The sequence below is a fragment of the Scyliorhinus canicula genome, chromosome 18 (assembly GCF_902713615.1).
Source record: "Scyliorhinus canicula chromosome 18, sScyCan1.1, whole genome shotgun sequence".
Taxonomy (NCBI): Eukaryota; Metazoa; Chordata; class Chondrichthyes; order Carcharhiniformes; family Scyliorhinidae; genus Scyliorhinus; species Scyliorhinus canicula.
The window spans coordinates 102,907,354-102,932,975 of record NC_052163.1 but is presented as its reverse complement, the minus strand read 5'-3'; the positions used below and the strand labels follow the sequence as shown (position 1 = coordinate 102,932,975).

The following is a 25,622-nucleotide window of genomic DNA, read 5'->3' as shown; positions in this document are numbered from 1 at the left end:
TTCTCAGCGATAATCATAATGTATATTACTGTAACAAGTAGGCGGATATCAATTCTGCAATGAAGTTACTGTGAAAATCCCGTAGTTGCCACACCCCGGCGCCTGTCTGGGTAAACTGAGGGAGAATTCAGAACGTCCAATTCCCTTCAAGGCACGTCTTTCGGAACTCATTATATTCCCGTGTACATGTCATTTCACAAAAAACAATAAGACTAATATGAATAGAAACATGTATATATTGATCAATCCTTTCCAGTTCCCTCAATAACAGCGTACACTTTTTAAAAAACAGAGCCATCAGTATCGACAACAAATACACAGACTTCCACTGAAGCACCAACATCTACATCAGCACCTCCCTCACCAAGTACAACAGCAACAACTTCTGAAGCAAGCTCCATTGAATCATCGACAACTGAAGCAACAACCATAACAACATCAATAAGTTCAACAAGTGGTGAGTATGAGTGTTCTCTGTTCAGTTCTAATATTCTGAACTGTTTCACCGACTGCAAGTATAAAAACACATAATTGAAATTTAACAGAATAATATGGCATGATTTTGGATATCAATATGCAGAGTAGAATAACAGGCAAATTGCAATTTCTGATTTCTGCTTTGAAACAACGCCATTTGTTAGTCGAACGTAATATCACGTGAAGAAGCTGAATTTTCAGCTATAATGTTTGAATCTTCTGCCAGATATGTCATAGACCTCTATAAGACTGTCACACACTTTAGCCTCTGCAACAGAACAGTCAACCTCAAACATACAGACATCCACCACAGTACAAGCTGTTACATCTGCTCCACCCTGAATAAGTACAATGGCAACAATAACTGCACTGAATTCCACAGAAACATTGACAACTCCAGAAGCATCAATCACAACATCTCTCCCTTCTACAAGTGGTGAGCATGCAAGTGATACCTGATCAGTTCTACCATTTCCATTTATTCTAACAACTCCAAGTGTAGAAACACTTCACTGAAGATTGTCAAAGAAGTATAGCATGTGGTTGACCACAATTGCCCCAAGTAGAATAATGTGCAGATGAAATTTGATCATTCATTTTGCTTAAGAATGCCCAGGTTACATTCGTAATATCCATGACATGCGAGCTCAAGGAAGCTGATTTTTGGGCTAAATATTTTCTGTGTCTTTTCTTGTTTTTTATACAACTTCTAAGTCTGTCACCTATGTTCACACCAGTAGAGGAATCTTCAGCTGTTACTACTGAGACATCCACAGCAGCACAAAGCACAGCATCAACTACTATCTCAACTATTACAACAGCGCTAACACTTGGAGTGAGCTCCACTGAAGCATCAACTACTGAAGCAACAACAGGCACCACAGCACCCCCATCAACAAGTGGTGAGTAACCGAAAACACTCGTTGCACCTATCCCATTCTCTGAAAAATTACTCGTAGTTAGAAACACATAAAGGCAGTATAAACATAATATATTATGATGTTCTTGGCTATAATGATACATGGAACAATCTAGTGCTCATCTCTGCGAGGGAGTAAATAGTATGGTGATGTTTACACTGGGCTAGTAATACAGAATACCAAAGTCATTCTCTTGGGACCCTGGTTCAAATCCCACCACTGCAGGTGGGGAAATTTAAATTTAATTTTTAAAAGTCTGGATTTCAATGTCAAAAGATGACCACAAAACGATTTCCGAAAAACCCATCTGGTTGAATAATGTCCATAGGGAAGGAAATATGCCGTCCTCACCTGGTCCGACCTACATGTGAATCCAGACACAAAGCAATGTGGCTAACTCTTAAATGTTACTTCATGGGATGGGCAATGAATGCTGGCACAGCCTGCGATGCCCAAGTCCATGAACAAATCATTAAAAAAAAATTATTGCAGCTGTACGTCAGTAAATAACAAAGCCACATTAAATTACTTAGTGAAGCCCATTAGACATGAGTATGAACAAGATATAAAGGACATGCGATGTGGAAAAATTATAATATATTATCCATGCTCTCTATTTAACTGAATAAAAGCAATACCTCTTTAAATAATAGCGGCAGAATCATCAACTACAAGCACACAGATAACCACAGCAGCACTGACCTCCCCATCATCTCCACCCGCAACAAGTGAAACAGCATCAACATCGACAGTGGGCTCTACTCAAGGAGCAACAACTGAAGAGTTGACATACACTACATCACTCCCATCAACAAGTGGTGAGCACACAATATCAAACTAATGCAGCAATTCAAATATTAATCATTTGAAACTGCTGCAAGATGGTAGTACATTGCAAAACGAATCAGGAGATTGCAGCAGCATGTTGATTCCTTTAATTGCACCCGATAAATGATATGAAAAATACAATTGGTTCCAATTACAGTCAAAAGTCCAGGCTATTTTCTCAGCGATAATCATAATGTATATTACTGTAACAAGTAGGCGGATATCAATTCTGCAATGACGTTACTGTGAAAATCCCGTAGTTGCCACACCCCGGCGCCTGTCTGGGTAAACTGAGGGAGAATTCAGAACGTCCAATTCCCTTCAAGGCACGTCTTTCGGAACTCATTATATTCCCGTGTACATGTCATTTCACAAAAAACAATAAGACTAATATGAATAGAAACATGTATATATTGATCAATCCTTTCCAGTTCCCTCAATAACAGCGTACACTTTTTAAAAAACAGAGCCATCAGTATCGACAACAAATACACAGACTTCCACTGAAGCACCAACATCTACATCAGCACCTCCCTCACCAAGTACAACAGCAACAATTTCTGAAGCAAGCACCATTGTAACATCGACACCTGAAGCAACAACCATAACAACATCAATAAGTTCAACAAGTGGTGAGTATGAGTGTTCTCTGTTCAGTTCTAATATTCTGAACTGTTTCACCGACTGCAAGTATAAAAACACATAATTGAAATTTAACAGAATAATATGGCATGATTTTGGCTATCAATATGCAGAGTAGAATAACAGGCAAATTCCAATTTCGGATTTCTGCTTTGCAACAACGCCATTTGTTAGTCGAACGTAATATCACGTGAAGAAGCTGAATTTTCAGCTATAATGTTTGAATCTTCTGCCAGATATGTCATAGACCTCTATAAGACTGTCACACACTTAAGCCTCTGCAACAGAACAGTCAACCTCAAACATACAGACATCCACCACAGTACAAGCTGTTACATCTGCTCCACCCTGAATAAGTACAATGGCAACAATAACTGCACTGAATTCCACAGAAACATTGAGAACTCCAGAAGCATCAATCACAACATCTCTCCCTTCTACAAGTGGTGAGCATGCAAGTGATACCTGATCAGTTCTACCATTTCCATTTATTCTAACAACTCCAAGTGTAGAAACACTTCACTGAAGATTGTCAAAGAAGTATAGCATGTGGTTGACCACAATTGCCCCAAGTAGAATAATGTGCAGATGAAATTTGCTCATTTATTTTGCTTAAAAATGCCCAGGTTACATTCGTAATATCCATGACATGCGAGCTCAAGGAAGCTGATTTTTGGGCTAAATATTTTCTGTGTCTTTTCTTGTTTTTTATACAACTTCTAAGTCTGTCACCTATGTTCACACCAGTAGAGGAATCTTCAGCTGTTACTACTGAGACATCCACAGCAGCACAAAGCACAGCATCAACTACTATCTCAACTATTACAACAGCGCCAACACTTGGAGTGAGCTCCACTGAAGCATCAACTACTGAAGCAACAACAGGCACCACAGCACCCCCATCAACAAGTGGTGAGTAACCGAAAACACTCGTTGCACCTATCCCATTCTCTGAAAAACTACTCGTAGTTAGAAACACATAAAGGCAGTATAAACATAATATATTATGATGTTCTTGGCTATAATGATACATGGAACAATCTAGTGCTCATCTCTGCGAGGGAGTAAATAGTATGGTAATGTTACACTGGGCTAGTAATACAGAATACCAAAGTCATTCTCTTGGGACCACTGCAGGTGGGGAAATTTAAATTTAATTTTTAAAAGTCTGGATTTCAAAGTCAAAAGATGACCACAAAACGATTTCCGAAAAACCCATCTGGTTGAATAATGTCCATAGGGAAGGAAATATGCCGTCCTCACCTGGTCAGACCTACATGTGAATCCAGAAACAAAGCAATGTGGCTAACTCTTAAATGTTACTTCATGGGATGGGCAATGAATGCTGGTGCAGCCTGCGATGCCCAAGTCCATGAACAAATCATTAAAAAAAAATTTTTGCAGCTGTACGTCAGTAAATAACAAAGCCACATTAAATTACTTAGTAAAGCCCATTAGACATGAGTATGAACAAGATATAAAGGACGTGCGATGTGGAAAAATTATAATATATTATTCATGCTCTCTATTTAACTGAATAAAAGCAATACCTCTTTAAATAATAGCGGCAGAATCATCAACTACAAGCACACAGATAACCACAGCAGCACTGACCTCCCCATCATCTCCACCCGCAACAAGTGAAACAGCATCAACATCGACAGTGGGCTCTACTCAAGGAGCAACAACTGAAGAGTTGACATACACTACATCACTCCCATCAACAAGTGGTGAGCACACAATATCAAACTAATGCAGCAATTCAAATATTAATCATTTGAAACTGCTGCAAGATGGTAGTACATTGCAAAACGAATCAGGAGATTGCAGCAGCATGTTGATTCCTTTAATTGCACCCGATAAATGATATGAAAAATACAATTGGTTCCAATTACAGTCAAAAGTCCAGGCTATTTTCTCAGCGATAATCATAATGTATATTACTGTAACAAGTAGGCGGATATCAATTCTGCAATGACGTTACTGTGAAAATCCCGTAGTTGCCACACCCCGGCGCCTGTCTGGGTAAACTGAGGGAGAATTCAGAACGTCCAATTCCCTTCAAGGCACGTCTTTCGGAACTCATTATATTCCCGTGTACATGTCATTTCACAAAAAACAATAAGACTAATATGAATAGAAACATGTATATATTGATCAATCCTTTCCAGTTCCCTCAATAACAGCGTACACTTTTTAAAACACAGAGCCATCAGTATCGACAACAAATACACAGACTTCCACTGAAGCACCAACATCTACATCAGCACCTCCCTCACCAAGTACAACAGCAACAATTCTGAAGCAAGCACCATTGTAACATCGACACCTGAAGCAACAACCATAACAACATCAATAAGTTCAACAAGTGGTGAGTATGAGTGTTCTCTGTTCAGTTCTAATATTCTGAACTGTTTCACCGACTGCAAGTATAAAAACACATAATTGAAATTTAACAGAAGAATATGGCATGATTTTGGCTATCAATATGCAGAGTAGAATAACAGGCAAATTCCAATTTCGGATTTCTGCTTTGCAACAACGCCATTTGTTAGTCGAACGTAATATCACGTGAAGAAGCTGAATTTTCAGCTATAATGTTTGAATCTTCTGCCAGATATGTCATAGACCTCTATAAGACTGTCACACACTTAAGCCTCTGCAACAGAACAGTCAACCTCAAACATACAGACATCCACCACAGTACAAGCTGTTACATCTGCTCCACCCTGAATAAGTACAATGGCAACAATAACTGCACTGAATTCCACAGAAACATTGAGAACTCCAGAAGCATCAATCACAACATCTCTCCCTTCTACAAGTGGTGAGCATGCAAGTGATACCTGATCAGTTCTACCATTTCCATTTATTCTAACAACTCCAAGTGTAGAAACACTTCACTGAAGATTGTCAAAGAAGTATAGCATGTGGTTGACCACAATTGCCCCAAGTAGAATAATGTGCAGATGAAATTTGCTCATTTATTTTGCTTAAAAATGCCCAGGTTACATTTGTAATATCTATGACACGCGAACTCAAGGAAGCTGATTTCTGCGCTAAATATTTTCTGTGCCTTTCCTTGCTTTTTATACAACTTCTAAATCTGTCACCAATGTTCAAACCAGTAGAGGAATCTTCAACTGTTACTACTGAGACATCCACAGCAGCACAAAGCACAGCATCAACTTCTATCTCAACTATTACAACAGCGCTAACACTTGGAGTGAGCTCCACTGAAGCATCAACTACTGAAGCAACAACAGGCACCACAGCACCCCCATCAACAAGTGGTGAGTAACCGAAAACACTCGTTGCACCTATCCCATTCTCTGAAAAACTACTCGTAGTTAGAAACACATAAAGGCAGTATAAACATAATATATTATGACGTTCTTGGCTATAATGATACATGGAACAATCTAGTGCTCATCTCTGCGAGGGAGTAAATAGTATGGTGATGTTTACACTGGGCTAGTAATACAGAATACCAAAGCCATTCTCTTGGGACCACTGCAGGTGGGGAAATTTAAATTTAATTTTTAAAAGTCTGGATTTCAAAGTCAAAAGATGACCACAAAACGATTTCCGAAAAACCCATCTGGTTGAATAATGTCCATAGGGAAGGAAATATGCCGTCCTCACCTGGTCTGACCTACATGTGAATCCAGAGACAAAGCAATGTGGCTAACTCTTAAATGTTACTTCATGGGATGGGCAATGAATGCTGGCGCAGCCTGCGATGCCCAAGTCCATGAACAAATCATTAAAAAAAATTTTTGCAGCTGTACGTCAGTAAATAACAAAGCCACATTAAATTACTTAGTAAGCCCATTAGACATGAGTATGAACAAGATATAAAGGACGTGCGATGTGGAAAAATTATAATATATTATTCATGCTCTCTATTTAACTGAATAAAAGCAATACCTCTTTAAATAATAGCGGCAGAATCATCAACTACAAGCACACAGATAACCACAGCAGCACTGACCTCCCCATCATCTCCACCCGCAACAAGTGAAACAGCATCAACATCGACAGTGGGCTCTACTCAAGGAGCAACAACTGAAGAGTTGACATACACTACATCACTCCCATCAACAAGTGGTGAGCACACAATATCAAACTAATGCAGCAATTCAAATATTAATCATTTGAAACTGCTGCAAGATGGTAGTACATTGCAAAACGAATCAGGAGATTGCAGCAGCATGTTGATTCCTTTAATTGCACCCGATAAATGATATGAAAAATACAATTGTTTCCAATTACAGTCAAAAGTCCAGGCTATTTTCTCAGCGATAATCATAATGTATATTACTGTAACAAGTAGGCGGATATCAATTCTGCAATGACGTTACTGTGAAAATCCCGTAGTTGCCACACCCCGGCGCCTGTCTGGGTAAACTGAGGGAGAATTCAGAACGTCCAATTCCCTTCAAGGCACGTCTTTCGGAACTCATTATATTCCCGTGTACATGTCATTTCACAAAAAACAATAAGACTAATATGAATAGAAACATGTATATATTGATCAATCCTTTCCAGTTCCCTCAATAACAGCGTACACTTTTTAAAAAACAGAGCCATCAGTATCGACAACAAATACACAGACTTCCACTGAAGCACCAACATCTACATCAGCACCTCCCTCACCAAGTACAACAGCAACAATTTCTGAAGCAAGCACCATTGAAACATCGACAACTGAAGCAACAACCATAACAACATCAATAAGTTCAACAAGTGGTGAGTATGAGTGTTCTCTGTTCAGTTCTAATATTCTGAACTGTTTCACCGACTGCAAGTATAAAAACACATAATTGAAATTTAACAGAAGAATATGGCATGATTTTGTCTGTCAATATGCAGAGTAGAATAACAGGCAAATTCCAATTTCGGATTTCTGCTTTGCAACAACGCCATTTGTTAGTCGAACGTAATATCACGTGAAGAAGCTGAATTTTCAGCTATAATGTTTGAATCTTCTGCCAGATATGTCATAGACCTCTATAAGACTGTCACACACTTAAGCCTCTGCAACAGAACAGTCAACCTCAAACATACAGACATCCACCACAGTACAAGCTGTTACATCTGCTCCACCCTGAATAAGTACAATGGCAACAATAACTGCACTGAATTCCACAGAAACATTGAGCAACTCCAGAAGCATCAATCACAACATCTCTCCCTTCTACAAGTGGTGAGCATGCAAGTGATACCTGATCAGTTCTACCATTTCCATTTATTCTAACAACTCCAAGTGTAGAAACACTTCACTGAAGATTGTCAAAGAAGTATAGCATGTGGTTGACCACAATTGCCCCAAGTAGAATAATGTGCAGATGAAATTTGCTCATTTAATTTGTTTAAAAATGCCCAGGTTACATTCGTAATATCTATGACACGCGAACTCAAGGAAGCTGATTTCTGCGCTAAATATTTTCTGTGCCTTTCCTTGCTTTTTATACAACTTCTAAATCTGTCACCAATGTTCAAACCAGTAGAGGAATCTTCAACTGTTACTACTGAGACATCCACAGCAGCACAAAGCACAGCATCAACTTCTATCTCAACTATTACAACAGCGCTAACACTTGGAGTGAGCTCCACTGAAGCATCAACTACTGAAGCAACAACAGGCACCACAGCACCCCCATCAACAAGTGGTGAGTAACCGAAAACACTCGTTGCACCTATCCCATTCTCTGAAAAACTACTCGTAGTTAGAAACACATAAAGGCAGTATAAACATAATATATTATGATGTTCTTGGCTATAATGATACATGGAACAATCTAGTGCTCATCTCTGCGAGGGAGTAAATAGTATGGTGATGTTTACACTGGGCTAGTAATACAGAATACCAAAGCCATTCTCTTGGGACCACTGCAGGTGGGGAAATTTAAATTTAATTTTTAAAAGTCTGGATTTCAAAGTCAAAAGATGACCACAAAACGATTTCCGAAAAACCCATCTGGTTGAATAATGTCCATAGGGAAGGAAATATGCCGTCCTCACCTGGTCTGACCTACATGTGAATCCAGAAACAAAGCAATGTGGCTAACTCTTAAATGTTAATTCATGGGATGGGCAATGAATGCTGGCGCAGCCTGCGATGCCCAAGTCCATGAACAAATCATTAAAAAAAATTTTTGCAGCTGTACGTCAGTAAATAACAAAGCCACATTAAATTACTTAGTAAAGCCCATTAGACATGAGTATGAACAAGATATAAAGGACGTGCGATGTGGAAAAATTATAATATATTATTCATGCTCTCTATTTAACTGAATAAAAGCAATACCTCTTTAAATAATAGCGGCAGAATCATCAACTACAAGCACACAGATAACCACAGCAGCACTGACCTCCCCATCATCTCCACCCGCAACAAGTGAAACAGCATCAACATCGACAGTGGGCTCTACTCAAGGAGCAACAACTGAAGAGTTGACATACACTACATCACTCCCATCAACAAGTGGTGAGCACACAATATCAAACTAATGCAGCAATTCAAATATTAATCATTTGAAACTGCTGCAAGATGGTAGTACATTGCAAAACGAATCAGGAGATTGCAGCAGCATGTTGATTCCTTTAATTGCACCCGATAAATGATATGAAAAATACAATTGGTTCCAATTACAGTCAAAAGTCCAGGCTATTTTCTCAGCGATAATCATAATGTATATTACTGTAACAAGTAGGCGGATATCAATTCTGCAATGACGTTACTGTGAAAATCCCGTAGTTGCCACACCCCGGCGCCTGTCTGGGTAAACTGAGGGAGAATTCAGAACGTCCAATTCCCTTCAAGGCACGTCTTTCGGAACTCATTATATTCCCGTGTACATGTCATTTCACAAAAAACAATAAGACTAATATGAATAGAAACATGTATATATTGATCAATCCTTTCCAGTTCCCTCAATAACAGCGTACACTTTTTAAAAAACAGAGCCATCAGTATCGACAACAAATACACAGACTTCCACTGAAGCACCAACATCTACATCAGCACCTCCCTCACCAAGTACAACAGCAACAATTTCTGAAGCAAGCACCATTGAAACATCGACAACTGAAGCAACAACCATAACAACATCAATAAGTTCAACAAGTGGTGAGTATGAGTGTTCTCTGTTCAGTTCTAATATTCTGAACTGTTTCACCGACTGCAAGTATAAAAACACATAATTGAAATTTAACAGAAGAATATGGCATGATTTTGTCTGTCAATATGCAGAGTAGAATAACAGGCAAATTCCAATTTCGGATTTCTGCTTTGCAACAACGCCATTTGTTAGTCGAACGTAATATCACGTGAAGAAGCTGAATTTTCAGCTATAATGTTTGAATCTTCTGCCAGATATGTCATAGACCTCTATAAGACTGTCACACACTTAAGCCTCTGCAACAGAACAGTCAACCTCAAACATACAGACATCCACCACAGTACAAGCTGTTACATCTGCTCCACCCTGAATAAGTACAATGGCAACAATAACTGCACTGAATTCCACAGAAACATTGAGAACTCCAGAAGCATCAATCACAACATGTCTCCCTTCTACAAGTGGTGAGCATGCAAGTGATACCTGATCAGTTCTACCATTTCCATTTATTCTAACAACTCCAAGTGTAGAAACACTTCACTGAAGATTGTCAAAGAAGTATAGCATGTGGTTGACCACAATTGCCCCAAGTAGAATAATGTGCAGATGAAATTTGCTCATTTAATTTGTTTAAAAATGCCCAGGTTACATTTGTAATATCTATGACACGCGAACTCAAGGAAGCTGATTTCTGCGCTAAATATTTTCTGTGCCTTTCCTTGCTTTTTATACAACTTCTAAATCTGTCACCAATGTTCAAACCAGTAGAGGAATCTTCAACTGTTACTACTGAGACATCCACAGCAGCACAAAGCACAGCATCAACTTCTATCTCAACTATTACAACAGCGCTAACACTTGGAGTGAGCTCCACTGAAGCATCAACTACTGAAGCAACAACAGGCACCACAGCACCCCCATCAACAAGTGGTGAGTAACCGAAAACACTCGTTGCACCTATCCCATTCTCTGAAAAACTACTTGTAGTTAGAAACACATAAAGGCAGTATAAACATAATATATTATGATGTTCTTGGCTATAATGATACATGGAACAATCTAGTGCTCATCTCTGCGAGGGAGTAAATAGTATGGTGATGTTTACACTGGGCTAGTAATACAGAATACCAAAGCCATTCTCTTGGGACCACTGCAGGTGGGGAAATTTAAATTTAATTTTTAAAAGTCTGGATTTCAAAGTCAAAAGATGACCACAAAACGATTTCCGAAAAACCCATCTGGTTGAATAATGTCCATAGGGAAGGAAATATGCCGTCCTCACCTGGTCTGACCTACATGTGAATCCAGAAACAAAGCAATGTGGCTAACTCTTAAATGTTACTTCATGGGATGGGCAATGAATGCTGGCGCAGCCTGCGATGCCCAAGTCCATGAACAAATCATTAAAAAAAAATTTTTGCAGCTGTACGTCAGTAAATAACAAAGCCACATTAAATTACTTAGTAAAGCCCATTAGACATGAGTATGAACAAGATATAAAGGACGTGCGATGTGGAAAAATTATAATATATTATTCATGCTCTCTATTTAACTGAATAAAAGCAATACCTCTTTAAATAATAGCGGCAGAATCATCAACTACAAGCACACAGATAACCACAGCAGCACTGACCTCCCCATCATCTCCACCCGCAACAAGTGAAACAGCATCAACATCGACAGTGGGCTCTACTCAAGGAGCAACAACTGAAGAGTTGACATACACTACATCACTCCCATCAACAAGTGGTGAGCACACAATATCAAACTAATGCAGCAATTCAAATATTAATCATTTGAAACTGCTGCAAGATGGTAGTACATTGCAAAACGAATCAGGAGATTGCAGCAGCATGTTGATTCCTTTAATTGCACCCGATAAATGATATGAAAAATACAATTGGTTCCAATTACAGTCAAAAGTCCAGGCTATTTTCTCAGCGATAATCATAATGTATATTACTGTAACAAGTAGGCGGATATCAATTCTGCAATGACGTTACTGTGAAAATCCCGTAGTTGCCACACCCCGGCGCCTGTCTGGGTAAACTGAGGGAGAATTCAGAACGTCCAATTCCCTTCAAGGCACGTCTTTCGGAACTCATTATATTCCCGTGTACATGTCATTTCACAAAAAACAATAAGACTAATATGAATAGAAACATGTATATATTGATCAATCCTTTCCAGTTCCCTCAATAACAGCGTACACTTTTTAAAAAACAGAGCCATCAGTATCGACAACAAATACACAGACTTCCACTGAAGCACCAACATCTACATCAGCACCTCCCTCACCAAGTACAACAGCAACAATTTCTGAAGCAAGCACCATTGAAACATCGACAACTGAAGCAACAACCATAACAACATCAATAAGTTCAACAAGTGGTGAGTATGAGTGTTCTCTGTTCAGTTCTAATATTCTGAACTGTTTCACCGACTGCAAGTATAAAAACACATAATTGAAATTTAACAGAAGAATATGGCATGATTTTGTCTGTCAATATGCAGAGTAGAATAACAGGCAAATTCCAATTTCGGATTTCTGCTTTGCAACAACGCCATTTGTTAGTCGAACGTAATATCACGTGAAGAAGCTGAATTTTCAGCTATAATGTTTGAATCTTCTGCCAGATATGTCATAGACCTCTATAAGACTGTCACACACTTAAGCCTCTGCAACAGAACAGTCAACCTCAAACATACAGACATCCACCACAGTACAAGCTGTTACATCTGCTCCACCCTGAATAAGTACAATGGCAACAATAACTGCACTGAATTCCACAGAAACATTGACAACTCCAGAAGCATCAATCACAACATCTCTCCCTTCTTCAAGGCGTGAGCATGCGAGTGATACCTGATCAGTTCTACCATTTCCATTTATTCTAACAACTCCAAGTGTAGAAACACTTCACTGAAGATTGTCAAAGAAGTATAGCATGTGTTTGACCACAATTGCCCCAAGTAGAATAATGTGCAGATGATATTTGCTCATTCATTTTGCTGAACAATGCCCAGGTTACATTCGTAATATCCATGACATGCGAGCTCAATGAAGCTGATTTTTGGGCTAAATATTTTCTGTGTCTTTTCTTGTGTTTTATACAACTTCTAAGTCTGTCACCTATGTTCACACCAGTAGAGGAATCTTCAGCTGTTACTACTGAGACATCCACAGCAGCACAAAGCACAGCATCAACTACTATCTCAACTATTACAACAGCGCTAACACTTGGAGTGAGCTCCACTGAAGCATCAACTACTGAAGCAACAACAGGCACCACAGCACCCCCATCAACAAGTGGTGAGTAACCGAAAACACTCGTTGCACCTATCCCATTCTCTGAAAAACTACTCGTAGCGAGAAACACATAAAGGCAGTATAAACATAATATATTATGATGTTCTTGGCTATAATGATACATGGAACAATCTAGTGCTCATCTCTGCGAGGGAGTAAATAGTATGGTGATGTTTACACTGGGCTAGTAATACAGAATACCAAAGTCATTCTCTTGGGACCCTGGTTCAAATCCCACCACTGCAGGTGGGGAAATTTAAATTTAATTTTTAAAAGTCTGGATTTCAATGTCAAAAGATGACCACAAAACGATTTCCGAAAAACCCATCTGTTTGGTGATCACAAGTTAACTAGATGCAATACAACTGAGCAAACACTAGAGGGAGCACGGGAGAGCCATATAAATAGACTGGGACAGGAAGTGACGACACACTTCACGGAAGGTAGAACTGGTAGCAGGACAGACACACCAGCTAGTTGCATTTGAGGTAGCCGTAGGTAAAGTTCTGAAGAGAGAACGAATTCACAATAAAGCATCTTCTCCACATTTGAGACTACGAGTTCTATTAAGACATGAGGAACAACACAATCTGGTTCAATAATGTCCATCAGGGAAGGAAATATGCCATCCTCAGCTGGTCTGACCAACATGTGACTCCAGACACAAGGCAATGTGGCTAACTCTTAAATGTTACTTCGTGGGATGGGCAATGAATGGTGGCACAGCCGGCGATGCCCAAGTCCATGAACAGATCATTAAAAAGAAATTATTGCTGCTGTACGTCAGTAAATAACAAAGCCACATTAAATTACTTAGTGAAGCCCATTAGACATGAATATGAACAAGATATAAAGGACATGCGATGTGGAAACATTATAATATATTACCCATGCTCCCTATTTAACTGAATAAAATCATTACCTCTTTAAATAATAGCGGCAGAATCATCAACTACAAGCACACAGATAACCACAGCAGCACTGACCTCCCCATCATCTCCACCCGCAACAAGTGAAACAGCATCAACATCGACAGTGGGCTCTACTCAAGGATCAACAACTGAAGAGTTGACATACACTACGTCACTCCCATCAACAAGTGGTGAGCACACAATATCAAACTAATGCAGCAATTCAAATATTAATCATTTGAAACTGCTGCAAGATGGTAGTACATTGCAAAACGAATCAGGAGATTGCAGCAGCATGTTGATTCCTTTAATTGCACCCGATAAATGATATGAAAAATACAATTGGTTCCAATTACAGTCAAAAGTCCAGGCTATTTTCTCAGCGATAATCATAATGTATATTACTGTAACAAGTAGGCGGATATCAATTCTGCAATGACGTTACTGTGAAAATCCCGTAGTTGCCACACCCCGGCGCCTGTCTGGGTAAACTGAGGGAGAATTCAGAACGTCCAATTCCCTTCAAGGCACGTCTTTCGGAACTCATTATATTCCCGTGTACATGTCATTTCACAAAAAACAATCAGACTAATATGAATAGAAACATGTATATATTGATCAATCCTTTCCAGTTCCCTCAATAACAGCGTACACTTTTTAAAAAACAGAGCCATCAGTATCGACAACAAATACACAGACTTCCACTGAAGCACCAACATCTACATCAGCACCTCCCTCACCAAGTACAACAGCAACAATTTCTGAAGCAAGCTCCATTGAAACATCGACAACTGAAGCAACAACCATAACAACATCAATAAGTTCAACAAGTGGTGAGTATGAGTGTTCTCTGTTCAGTTCTAATATTCTGAACTGTTTCACCGACTGCAAGTATAAAAACACATAATTGAAATTTAACAGAAGAATATGGCATGATTTTGTCTGTCAATATGCAGAGTAGAATAACAGGCAAATTCCAATTTCGGATTTCTGCTTTGCAACAACGCCATTTGTTAGTCGAACGTAATATCACGTGAAGAAGCTGAATTTTCAGCTATAATGTTTGAATCTTCTGCCAGATATGTCATAGACCTCTATAAGACTGTCACACACTTAAGCCTCTGCAACAGAACAGTCAACCTCAAACATACAGACATCCACCACAGTACAAGCTGTTACATCTGCTCCACCCTGAATAAGTACAATGGCAACAATAACTGCACTGAATTCCACAGAAACATTGACAACTCCAGAAGCATCAATCACAACATCTCTCCCTTCTACAAGTGGTGAGCATGCAAGTGATACCTGATCAGTTCTACCATTTCCATTTATTCTAACAACTCCAAGTGTAGAAACACTTCACTGAAGATTGTCAAAGAAGTATAGCATGTGGTTGACCACAATTGCCCCAAGTAGAATAATGTGCAGATGATATTTGCTCATTCATTTTGCTTAAGAATGCCCAGGTTACATTCGTAATATCCATGACATGCGAGCTCAAGGAAGCTGATTTTTGGGCTAAATATTTTCTGTGTCTTTTCTTGTTTTTTATACAACTTCTAAGTCTGTCACCTATGTTCACACCAGTAGAGGAATCTTCAGCTGTTACTACTGAGACATCCACAGCAGCACAAAGCACAGCATCAACTACTATCTCAACTATTACAACAGCGCTAACACTTGGAGTGAGCTCCACTGAAGCATCAACTACTGAAGCAACAACAGGCACCACAGCACCCCCATCAACAAGTGGTGAGTAACCGAAAACACTCGTTGCACCTATCCCATTCTCTGAAAAACTACTCGTAGTTAGAAACATCATAAAGGCAGTATAAACATAATATATTATGATGTTCTTGGCTATAATGATACATGGAACAATCTAGTGCTCATCTCTGCGAGGGAGTAAATAGTATGGTGATGTTTACACTGGGCTAGTAATACAGAATACCAAAGTCATTCTCTTGGGACCCTGGTTCAAATCCCACCACTGCAGGTGGGGAAATTTAAATTTAATTTTTAAAAGTCTGGATTTCAATGTCAAAAGATGACCACAAAACGATTTCCGAAAAACCCATTTGGTGATCACAAGTTAACTAGATGCAATACAACTGAGCAAACACTAGAGGGAGCACGGGAGAGCCATATAAATAGACTGGGACAGGAAGTGACGACACACTTCACGGAAGGTAGAACTGGTAGCAGGACAGACACACCAGCTAGTTGCATTTGAGGTAGCCGTAGGTAAAGTTCTGAAGAGAGAACGAATTCACAATAAAGCATCTTCTCCACATTTGAGACTACGAGTTCTATTAAGACATGAGGAACAACACAATCTGGTTCAATAATGTCCATCAGGGAAGGAAATATGCCGTCCTCAGCTGGTCTGACCAACATGTGACTCCAGACACAAAGCAATGTGGCTAACTCTTAAATGTTACTTCTTGGGATGGGCAATGAATGGTGGCACAGCCGGCGATGCCCAAGTCCATGAACAGATCATTAAAAAGAAATTATTGCTGCTGTACGTCAGTAAATAACAAAGCCACATTAAATTACTTAGTGAAGCCCATTAGACATGAATATGAACAAGATATAAAGGACATGCGATGTAGGAAACATTATAATATATTACCCATGCTCCCTATTTAACTGAATAAAATCATTACCTCTTTAAATAATAGCGGCAGAATCATCAACTACAAGCACACAGATAACCACAGCAGCACTGACCTCCCCATCATCTCCACCCGCAACAAGTGAAACAGCATCAACATCGACAGTGGGCTCTACTCAAGGATCAACAACTGAAGAGTTGACATACACTACGTCACTCCCATCAACAAGTGGTGAGCACACAAAATCACACTTATGCAGCAATTCAAATATTAATCATTTGGAACAGCTGCAAGATGGTAGTACATAGCTAAACGAATCAGGAGATTGCAGCAGCATGTTGTTTCCTTTAATTGCACGGGATAAATGATATGAAAAATACAATTGGTTCCAATTACAGTCAAAAGTCCAGGCTATTTTCTCAGCGATAATCATAATGTATATTACTGTAACAAGTAGGCTTATATCAATACTGCAATTAAGTTACTGTGAAAATCCCCTAGTCGCCACATTCCGGCGCCTGTCTGGGTAAACTGAGGGAGAATTCAGAACGTCCAATCCCTTCACAGGCACATCGTTCGGAACTCATTTTATTCCCGTATAGGTGACATTTCACAAAAAACAATAAGACTAATATGAATAGAAACATATTGATCCATTCTTTCCAGTTCCCTGAATAACAGCGTACACTTTTTAAAAAACAGAGCCATCAGTATCGACAACAAATACACAGACTTCCACTGAAGCACCAACATCTACATCAGCACCTCCCTCACCAAGTACAACAGCAACAACTTCTGAAGCAAACTCCATTGAATCATCGACACCTGAAGCAACAACCATAACAACATCAATAAGTTCAACAAGTGGTGAGTATGAGTGTTCTCTGTTCAGTTCTAATATTCGCCCACTGCAAGTATAAAAACACAAATTGAAATTTAACATAAGAATATGGCATGATTTTGGCTATCAATATGCAGAGTAGAATAACATGCAAATTCCAATTTCTGATTTTTGCTTTTCAACAATGCCATTTGTTAGTCGAACGTAATATCACGTGAAGAAGCTGAATTTTCAGCTACAATGCTTGAATCGTCTGCCAGATATGTCATATATCGCTATAAGACTGTCACACACTTAAGCCTCTGCAACATTACGTTCAACAGCAAACATACATACATCCACCACAGTACAAGCTGTTGTATCAGCTCCACCCTGAATAAGTACAATGGCAACAATAACTGCACTGAACTCCATAGAAACATTGACAACTCCAGAAGCATCAATCACAACATCTCCCCCTTCTACAAGTGGTGAGCATGCAGGTGATACCTGATCAGTTCTACCATTTCCATTCAATCTAACAAGTCCAAGTGTAGAAACACTTCACTGAAGATTGTTAAATGAGTATAGCATGTGGTTGACCACAATTGCCCCAAGTAGAATAATGTGCAGATGAAATTTGCTCATTCACTTTGCATAAGAATGCCCAGGTTACATTCGTAATATCCATGACATGCGAGCTCAAGGAAGCTGATTTTTGGACTAAATACTTTCTGTGTCTTTCCTTGCTTTTTATACAACTTCTAAGTCTGTCACCTATGTTCATACCAGTAGAGGAATCTTCAGCTGTTACTACTGAGATATCCACAGCAGTACAAAGCACAGCATCAACCTCTATCTCAACTATTACAACAGCGCTAACACTCTAGTGAGCTCCACTGAAGCATCAACTACTGAAGCAACAACAGGCACCACAGCACCCCCATCAACAAGTGGTGAGTAACCGAAAACACTCGTTGCCCAATCCCATTCTCACTCCTGAAAATCTACTCGTAGTTAGAAACACATAAATACCCTATAAGAATAATATTTTATTATGTTCTTGGCTATAATTATACATGGAAAAATCTAGTGCTCATCTCTGCCAGGGAGGAAATAGCTTAGTGATGTTCACTCTGTACTCATAATCCAGAAACCCAAAAACATTTTCTGGGGCCCTTGTTCAAATCCCAGCACTGCAGGTGTGGAAATTTAGAATTTAATTTTTTGAAGTCTGGAATTCAAAGTCAAAAGATGACCACAAAACGATTGTCCGAAAAACCCATCTGGTTCAATAATTTCCGTCAGGGAAGGAAATATGCTGTCCTCACCTCGTCTGACCAACATGTGACTCCAGACACAAAGCAATGTCCCTTAAACGTCCCTTCATGTGATGGGTAATGAATGCTGGCACAGCTTACGATGCCCACATCCATGAACAAATAACAAAAATATTATTGCTGGTGTACGTCAGGTAAATTACAAAGCCTCATTAAATTACATCGTGAAGCCCATTCGACATGGGTATGAAGAAGATATAAACAACATGTGGTGTGGAAAAATTATAATATATTACCCATGCTCCCTATTTAACTGAATAAAATCATTACCTCTTTAAATAATAGCGGCAGAATCATTAAATACAAGCACACAGATAACCACAGCAGCACTGACCTCCCCATCATCTCCACCCGCAACAAGTGAAACAGCATCAACATCGACAGTGGGCTCTACTCAAGGATCTACAACTGCAGAGTCGACATACACTACGTCACTCCCATCAACAAGTGGTGAGTACACAAAATCACACTTATACAGCAATTCAAATATTAATCATTTGAAACTGCTGGAAAATGGAAGTACATAGCAAAAACCATCAGGAGATTTCAGCATTATGTTGTTTCTTATAATTGCACCGGATAAATGACATGTAAAATAATATTGGTGCCCATTGTAGTCAAAATTCTATGCAAATTTATTTAGCGATAATCATAATCTATTACTGTAACAAGTAGGCTTACATTAAACCGCAATTAAGTTACTGTGAAAATCCCTTCGTTGCCCCCCCCCCCCCCCCACACCTGTTCAGGTACACTGAGGGAGAATTCAGAAGGTCCAATTCACTTAACAAGCACGTCTTTTGGGACTTGTTATATTCCCGTATACATGTCATTTCACAAAACACTACAAGACAAATATGCATAAAAACATTTATATATTGAAACATCCTTTCCAGTTCCCTCAATGACAATATACACTTTTAAAATCACAGAACCATCAGTATCGACAACAAATAGACAGACTTCCACTGAAGCACCAACATCTACGTTAGCACCTCCCTCACCAGGTACAACAGCAACAACTTCTGAAGCAAGCTCCATTGAATCATCGACAACTGAAGCAATAACTATAACAACATCAATAAGTTCAACAAGTGGTGAGTCTGAGAGCTCTCTGTTCAGTTCTAATATTCTGCCCTGTTTCGCCAACTGCTAGTATAAAAATACATAAGTGAAATTTAACAGAAGAATATGGCATGATTTTGGCTATCAATATGCAGAGTAGAATAACATGCAAATTCCAATTTCTGATTTCTGCTTTACAACAAGACCATTCGTTAGTCGCACTTTATATCATGTTAAGAATGTGGATTTGTCAGCTATAATGCTTGGACCGTCTGCCAGATAGGTCATATACCTCTATAAGACTGACAGACATTTAAGCCTCTGCAACAGAATTGTCAACAGCAAACCTACAGACATCCACCACAGTACAACCAGCTCCATCTTCAACATGTGCAATTGCAACAATAACTGCACTGAACTCAACAGAAACACTGACAACTCCAGAAGCATCAATCACGTCTCTTCCTTGAACAACTGATGAACATGCGAGTGCTACCTGATCAATTCTAACATTTCCATTCGATCTACCAACTCCAAGTTTAGAAACACTTCACTGAACATTGTCAAAGGAGTACAGCATGTGGCTGACCACAATTGTCCCAAGTAGAAAAATGTGGAGATGAAATTTGCTCATTCATTTTGCTCAAAAATGCCTAGGTCATGTCAGGAAAATCCATGACATGGGAGCTCAAGGAAGCTGATTTTGGGGGTAAATATGTTCTGTGTCTTTCCTTGCTTTTTAAGCAAATTCTAAGTCTGTCACCTATGTTCACACCAGTAGAGGAATCTTCAGCTGTTACTACTGAGACATCCACAGCAGCACAAAGCACAGTATCAACTTCTATCTCAACTATTACAACAGCGCTAACACCTAGAGTGAGATCCACCGAAGCATCAACTCCTGAAGCAACAACAGGCACTACACCACCCCCATCAACAAATGGTGAGTAACCGAAAACACTCGTTGCACGTATCCCATTCTTAGTCCTGAAAATCTACTTGTAGTTAGAAACACATAAAGGCAGTACAAAAATAATATATTATTTTCTTGGCTATAATTATACATGGCCCAATCTAGTGCTCATGTCTCCCAGGGAGGAAATAGCACAGTGATGTTTACACTGGACTAATAACCCAGAAACCAAAAGTCATTTTCTGGGACCCTAGTTCAAATCCCACCACTGCATGTGGGGACACTTAAATTTTAAAAGTCTGAAATTTAAAGTCAAACGATGACCACAAACAGATTGTCCGAAAAACCCATCTGGTTCAATAATATCTGTCGGGGAAGAATATATGCCGTCCTCAGCTAGTCTGACTTACATGTGACTCCCGACACAAAGCAATGTGGTTAACCCTTAAATGTCCCTTCATGGAATGGACAATGAATGCTGGCACAGCCTGCGATGCCCACGTCCAGGAACAAATCATAAAATAAATTCTTGCAACTATACGTCAGTAAATAACAAAGCCCATTAAATTACTTAGTGAAGCCCATTAGACATGAGTATGAACAATTTATAAAGGACATGCGATGCGGTAAAATTATAATAAATTACCTATGCTCCCTATTTAACTGAATAAAATCATTACCTCTTTCATAGTGGCAGAATCATCAACTACAAGCACACAGATAACCACAGCAGCACTGACCTCCCCATCATCTCCACCCGCAACAAGTGAAACAGCATCAACATCGACAGTGGGCTCGACTGAAGGATCAACAACTGCAGAGTCGACATTCACTACGTCACTCCCATCAACAAGCGGTGAGCACACAATATCACACTTATGCAGCAATTCAAATATTAATCATTTGATACTGTTGGAAGATGGAATGACATAGCAAAAACCATCAGGAGATTTCAGCATTATGTTGTTTCTTATAATTGCACCGGATAAATGACTTGTACAATACAATTGGTGCCCATTGTAGTCAAAATTCTAGGCTATTTCATCAGCTCAAATCATAATCTATATTACTGTAACAAGTAGGCTCTCATTAATACCGCAATGAAGTTACTGTGAAAATCCCCTCGTCGCCACCTTCCGCCACCTGTTCGGGTACACTGAGGGAGAATTCAGAAGGTCCAATTCACTTAACTAGCACATCTTTTGGGACTCATTATATTCCCATATACATGTCATTTCACAAAACACTATAAGACAAATAGGCAGAAAAACATTTATATATTGAAACATCCTTTCCAGTTCCCTCAATAACAATACACATTTTAAATCACAGAGCCATCAGTATCGACAACAAATACACAGACTTCCACTGAAGCACCAACATCTACATCAGCACCTCCCTCACCAAGTACAACAGCAACAACTTCTGAAGCAAGCTCCATTGAATCATCGACACCTGAATCAACAACCAGAACAACATCAACAAGTTCAACAAGTGGTGAGTATGAGTGTTCTCTGTTCAGTTCTAATATTCTGAACTGTTTCACCGACTGCAAGTATAAAAACACATAATTGAAATTTAACAGAAGAATATGGCACGAGTTTGGCTATCAATATGCAGAGTAGCATAACATGCAAATTCCAGTGATTTCTGCTTTGCAACAAGGCCATTTGTGATTTGCACTTAATATCATGTAAAGAAGGTGAATTTTCGGCTATAATGCACGGATCATGTGCCAGATATGTTGTACACCTTATTAAGACTGTCACACATTTAAGCCTCTGCAACAGAATTGTCAAACTGCAAACATACAGACATCCACCCCACACAAACTGTTACATCATCTCCATCCTGAACAAGAACAATTGCAAGAATAACTGCACTGAACTCCCCAGAAACATTGGCAACTCCAGAAGCATCAATCACAATATTTCTCCCTTCTACCAGTGATGAGCATGCGAGTGCTAACTGATCAGTTCTGCCATTTCCATTCGTTCTGCCAACTCCAAGTGTAGAAACACTTCACTGAATATTATCAAAGGAGTATAGCATGTGGTTGACCATAATTGCCCCAAGTAGAATAATGTGCAGATGAAATTTGCTCATTCATTTTGCTTAAGAATGCCCAGGTTACATTCGTAATATCCATGACATGCGAGCTCAAGGAAGCTGATTTTTGGGCTAAATATTTTCTGTGTCCTTCCTTGTTTTTTATACAACTTCTAAGTCTGTCACCTATGTTTACACCAGTAGTGGAATCTTCAGCTGTTTCTACTGAGACATCCACAGCAGCACAAAGCACAGCATCAACTTCTATCTCAACTATTACATCGGCGCTAACACCGACAGTGAGCTCCACTGAAGCTTCAACTACTGAAGCAACAACAGGTACCACAGCACCCCTATCAACAAGTGGTGAGTATCCAAAAACACTCTTTGTGCCTATCCCATTCTCAGTCCAGAAAAACACACAATAGGTATTTAACAGAAAAATATGGCCTGATTTTGGCTATCAATGCAGAGTAGAATAACCTGCAAATTCCATTTTGTGATTTCTGCTTTGCAACAAGGCCATTAATTAGTTGCACTGCATATCATGTTAAGAAGCAATTCAAATATTAATCATTTGAAACTGTTGGAAGATGGAATTATGTAGCAAAAACCATCAGAGTATTTCAGCAGTATGTTGTTTCCTATAATTGCACAGGATAAATGATATGTAAAAGATAATTGGTGCCCCAATGTAGTCACAACTCTACGCTACTTTATCAGCTATAATCATAATCTTTATTACTGCCGCAAGTAGGCTTATATTAATACTGTAATGATTTTACAATGAAAATCCCCTCTGTAACCACACTCTGGGTACACTGAGGGAGAATTCAGAATGTCCAATTCACCTGACAAGCACGTCTTTCGGGACACATTATATTACCCTATACATGTCATTTGACAAAAACTAGTGGACAAATTTACATACTGATCCATCCTTTTCAGTTCCTTCAATAACAATGTACACTTTTTAAAAAACAGAGCCATCAGTATCGACAACAAATACACAAACTTCCACTGAAGCACCAACATCTACATCAGCACCTCCCTCACCAAGTACAACAGCAACAACTTCTGAAGCAAGCTCCATTGAATCATCGACACCTGAAGCAACAACCATAACAGCATCAATAAGTTCAACAAGTGGTGAGTATGAGTGTTCTCTGTTCAGTTCTAATATTCTGAACTGTTTCACCAAGTGCAAGTATAAAATAACAATGGAAATGGAACTGAAGAATTTGGCATGATTTTGGCTGTCAATTTACAAAGTAGAATAATATACAAATTCCATTTTGCGATAGCTGCATTGTAACATGGTCGCTAGTTAGTTGTACTCTGTATCATGTTAACAAGATAGATTTTCTGCCATACTGTTTGGTTTTTTTTCCAAACATGCTGTATACCTCTTTAAGGCTGTCATCTATTTTAACCGTAGCAACAGAACAGTCGACTCTAAACATACAGACATCCACTACAGCACAAACTATTACATCAGCTGCTCCCTCAACAAGTACAATTGCAACAACAACTGTACTGAGCTCCACAGAAGCATTGACAACTCCAGAAGCATCGATCACAACATCTCTCACTTCAACCAGTGGTGAATATGCAATTGCTCCCTTCTCAATTCTACCATTTCTATTTGTTATGCCGAATCCAAGTGTAGAAAAACTCAGCTGAAGACTGTCAAAGGAGTACATGATGTGGAGATGCCGGCGTTGGACTGGGGTGAGCACAGTAAGAAGTCTTACAACACCAGGTTAAAGTCCAACAGGTTTGTTTCAAACACGAGCTTTCGGAGCACGGCTCCTTCTCCTCCTTCTTCTTCGGAGCACGGCTCCTTCACCTGAAGAAGGAGCCGTGCTCCGAAAGCTCGTGTTTGAAACAAACCTGTTGGACTTTAACCTGGTGTTGTAAGACTTCTTAAAGGAGTACATAGCATAGGGCTGCCCAAAATTGCCCCGAAACAAATAATGTGCAGAAGAGATTTGATCATCCGAGTTATTTAAAAATGCCTATCGTACATTAGTAATGTACATGATACGGGAGCTCAAAGAGGATGAATATTGGACTCAACATTTTGTGTGATTTTTTATGCCTTTTATGCACTTTCTAAGTCTGTCACCTATTCTCACAGCAGTAGAAGAAACTTTCTCTGCAGCTACAGAGACATCAGTAGCAGCACAAAGCACAACATCAGCGTCCATCTCAACAAGTACAACAGCGCAAACACCTACAGTGAGCTCCACTGAAGCACCAACTACTGAAGCAGCAACAGGCACGACACCACCCCTGTTAACAAGTGGTGAGTAAGCGAAAGCTCTCTTTGCACCTATTTCATTCTCAGTGCTGAAAAACTACTCACAGTTAGAAACACATAAAGGCAGTATAAAAATAATATCATATTATCTTGATGGCTCTAATTACACATGGAACAATCTGGTGCTCATATCTCGTGGCCCTGTACATGCAGATAAAACAAAGCCATATATAAATGACTCTGTATATCCCATGATTCATGAGTCTTAACATGATATAAAGTACAACCGTTGTGGAATAATGATGATGTATTACCCATGCTTCCTGTTTTCTGAAG

At 39.3% G+C, this 25,622-nt stretch overlaps 1 protein-coding gene across 1 annotated transcript in view; it reads left to right on the top strand.

Annotated features, from left to right (window-relative positions):
* The window catches only part of LOC119952933 (mucin-16-like), a 306,095-nt gene that overhangs the window by 110,874 nt on the left and 169,599 nt on the right, over positions 1–25,622 (top strand). Inside the window, exons 75-98 of the mRNA XM_038776568.1 lie at positions 293–457; positions 1,215–1,379; positions 2,051–2,215; positions 2,693–2,857; positions 3,615–3,779; positions 4,433–4,597; positions 6,813–6,977; positions 7,455–7,619; positions 8,378–8,542; positions 9,196–9,360; positions 9,838–10,002; positions 10,760–10,924; positions 11,579–11,743; positions 12,221–12,385; positions 13,143–13,307; positions 14,242–14,406; positions 14,884–15,048; positions 15,806–15,970; positions 16,903–17,067; positions 17,539–17,703; positions 20,840–21,004; positions 21,666–21,830; positions 22,307–22,471; positions 23,225–23,389. Coding sequence (XP_038632496.1) covers positions 293–457; positions 1,215–1,379; positions 2,051–2,215; positions 2,693–2,857; positions 3,615–3,779; positions 4,433–4,597; positions 6,813–6,977; positions 7,455–7,619; positions 8,378–8,542; positions 9,196–9,360; positions 9,838–10,002; positions 10,760–10,924; positions 11,579–11,743; positions 12,221–12,385; positions 13,143–13,307; positions 14,242–14,406; positions 14,884–15,048; positions 15,806–15,970; positions 16,903–17,067; positions 17,539–17,703; positions 20,840–21,004; positions 21,666–21,830; positions 22,307–22,471; positions 23,225–23,389 — 3,960 coding nt within the window. The remainder of the gene's footprint in view (positions 1–292; positions 458–1,214; positions 1,380–2,050; positions 2,216–2,692; positions 2,858–3,614; positions 3,780–4,432; positions 4,598–6,812; positions 6,978–7,454; positions 7,620–8,377; positions 8,543–9,195; positions 9,361–9,837; positions 10,003–10,759; positions 10,925–11,578; positions 11,744–12,220; positions 12,386–13,142; positions 13,308–14,241; positions 14,407–14,883; positions 15,049–15,805; positions 15,971–16,902; positions 17,068–17,538; positions 17,704–20,839; positions 21,005–21,665; positions 21,831–22,306; positions 22,472–23,224; positions 23,390–25,622) is intronic.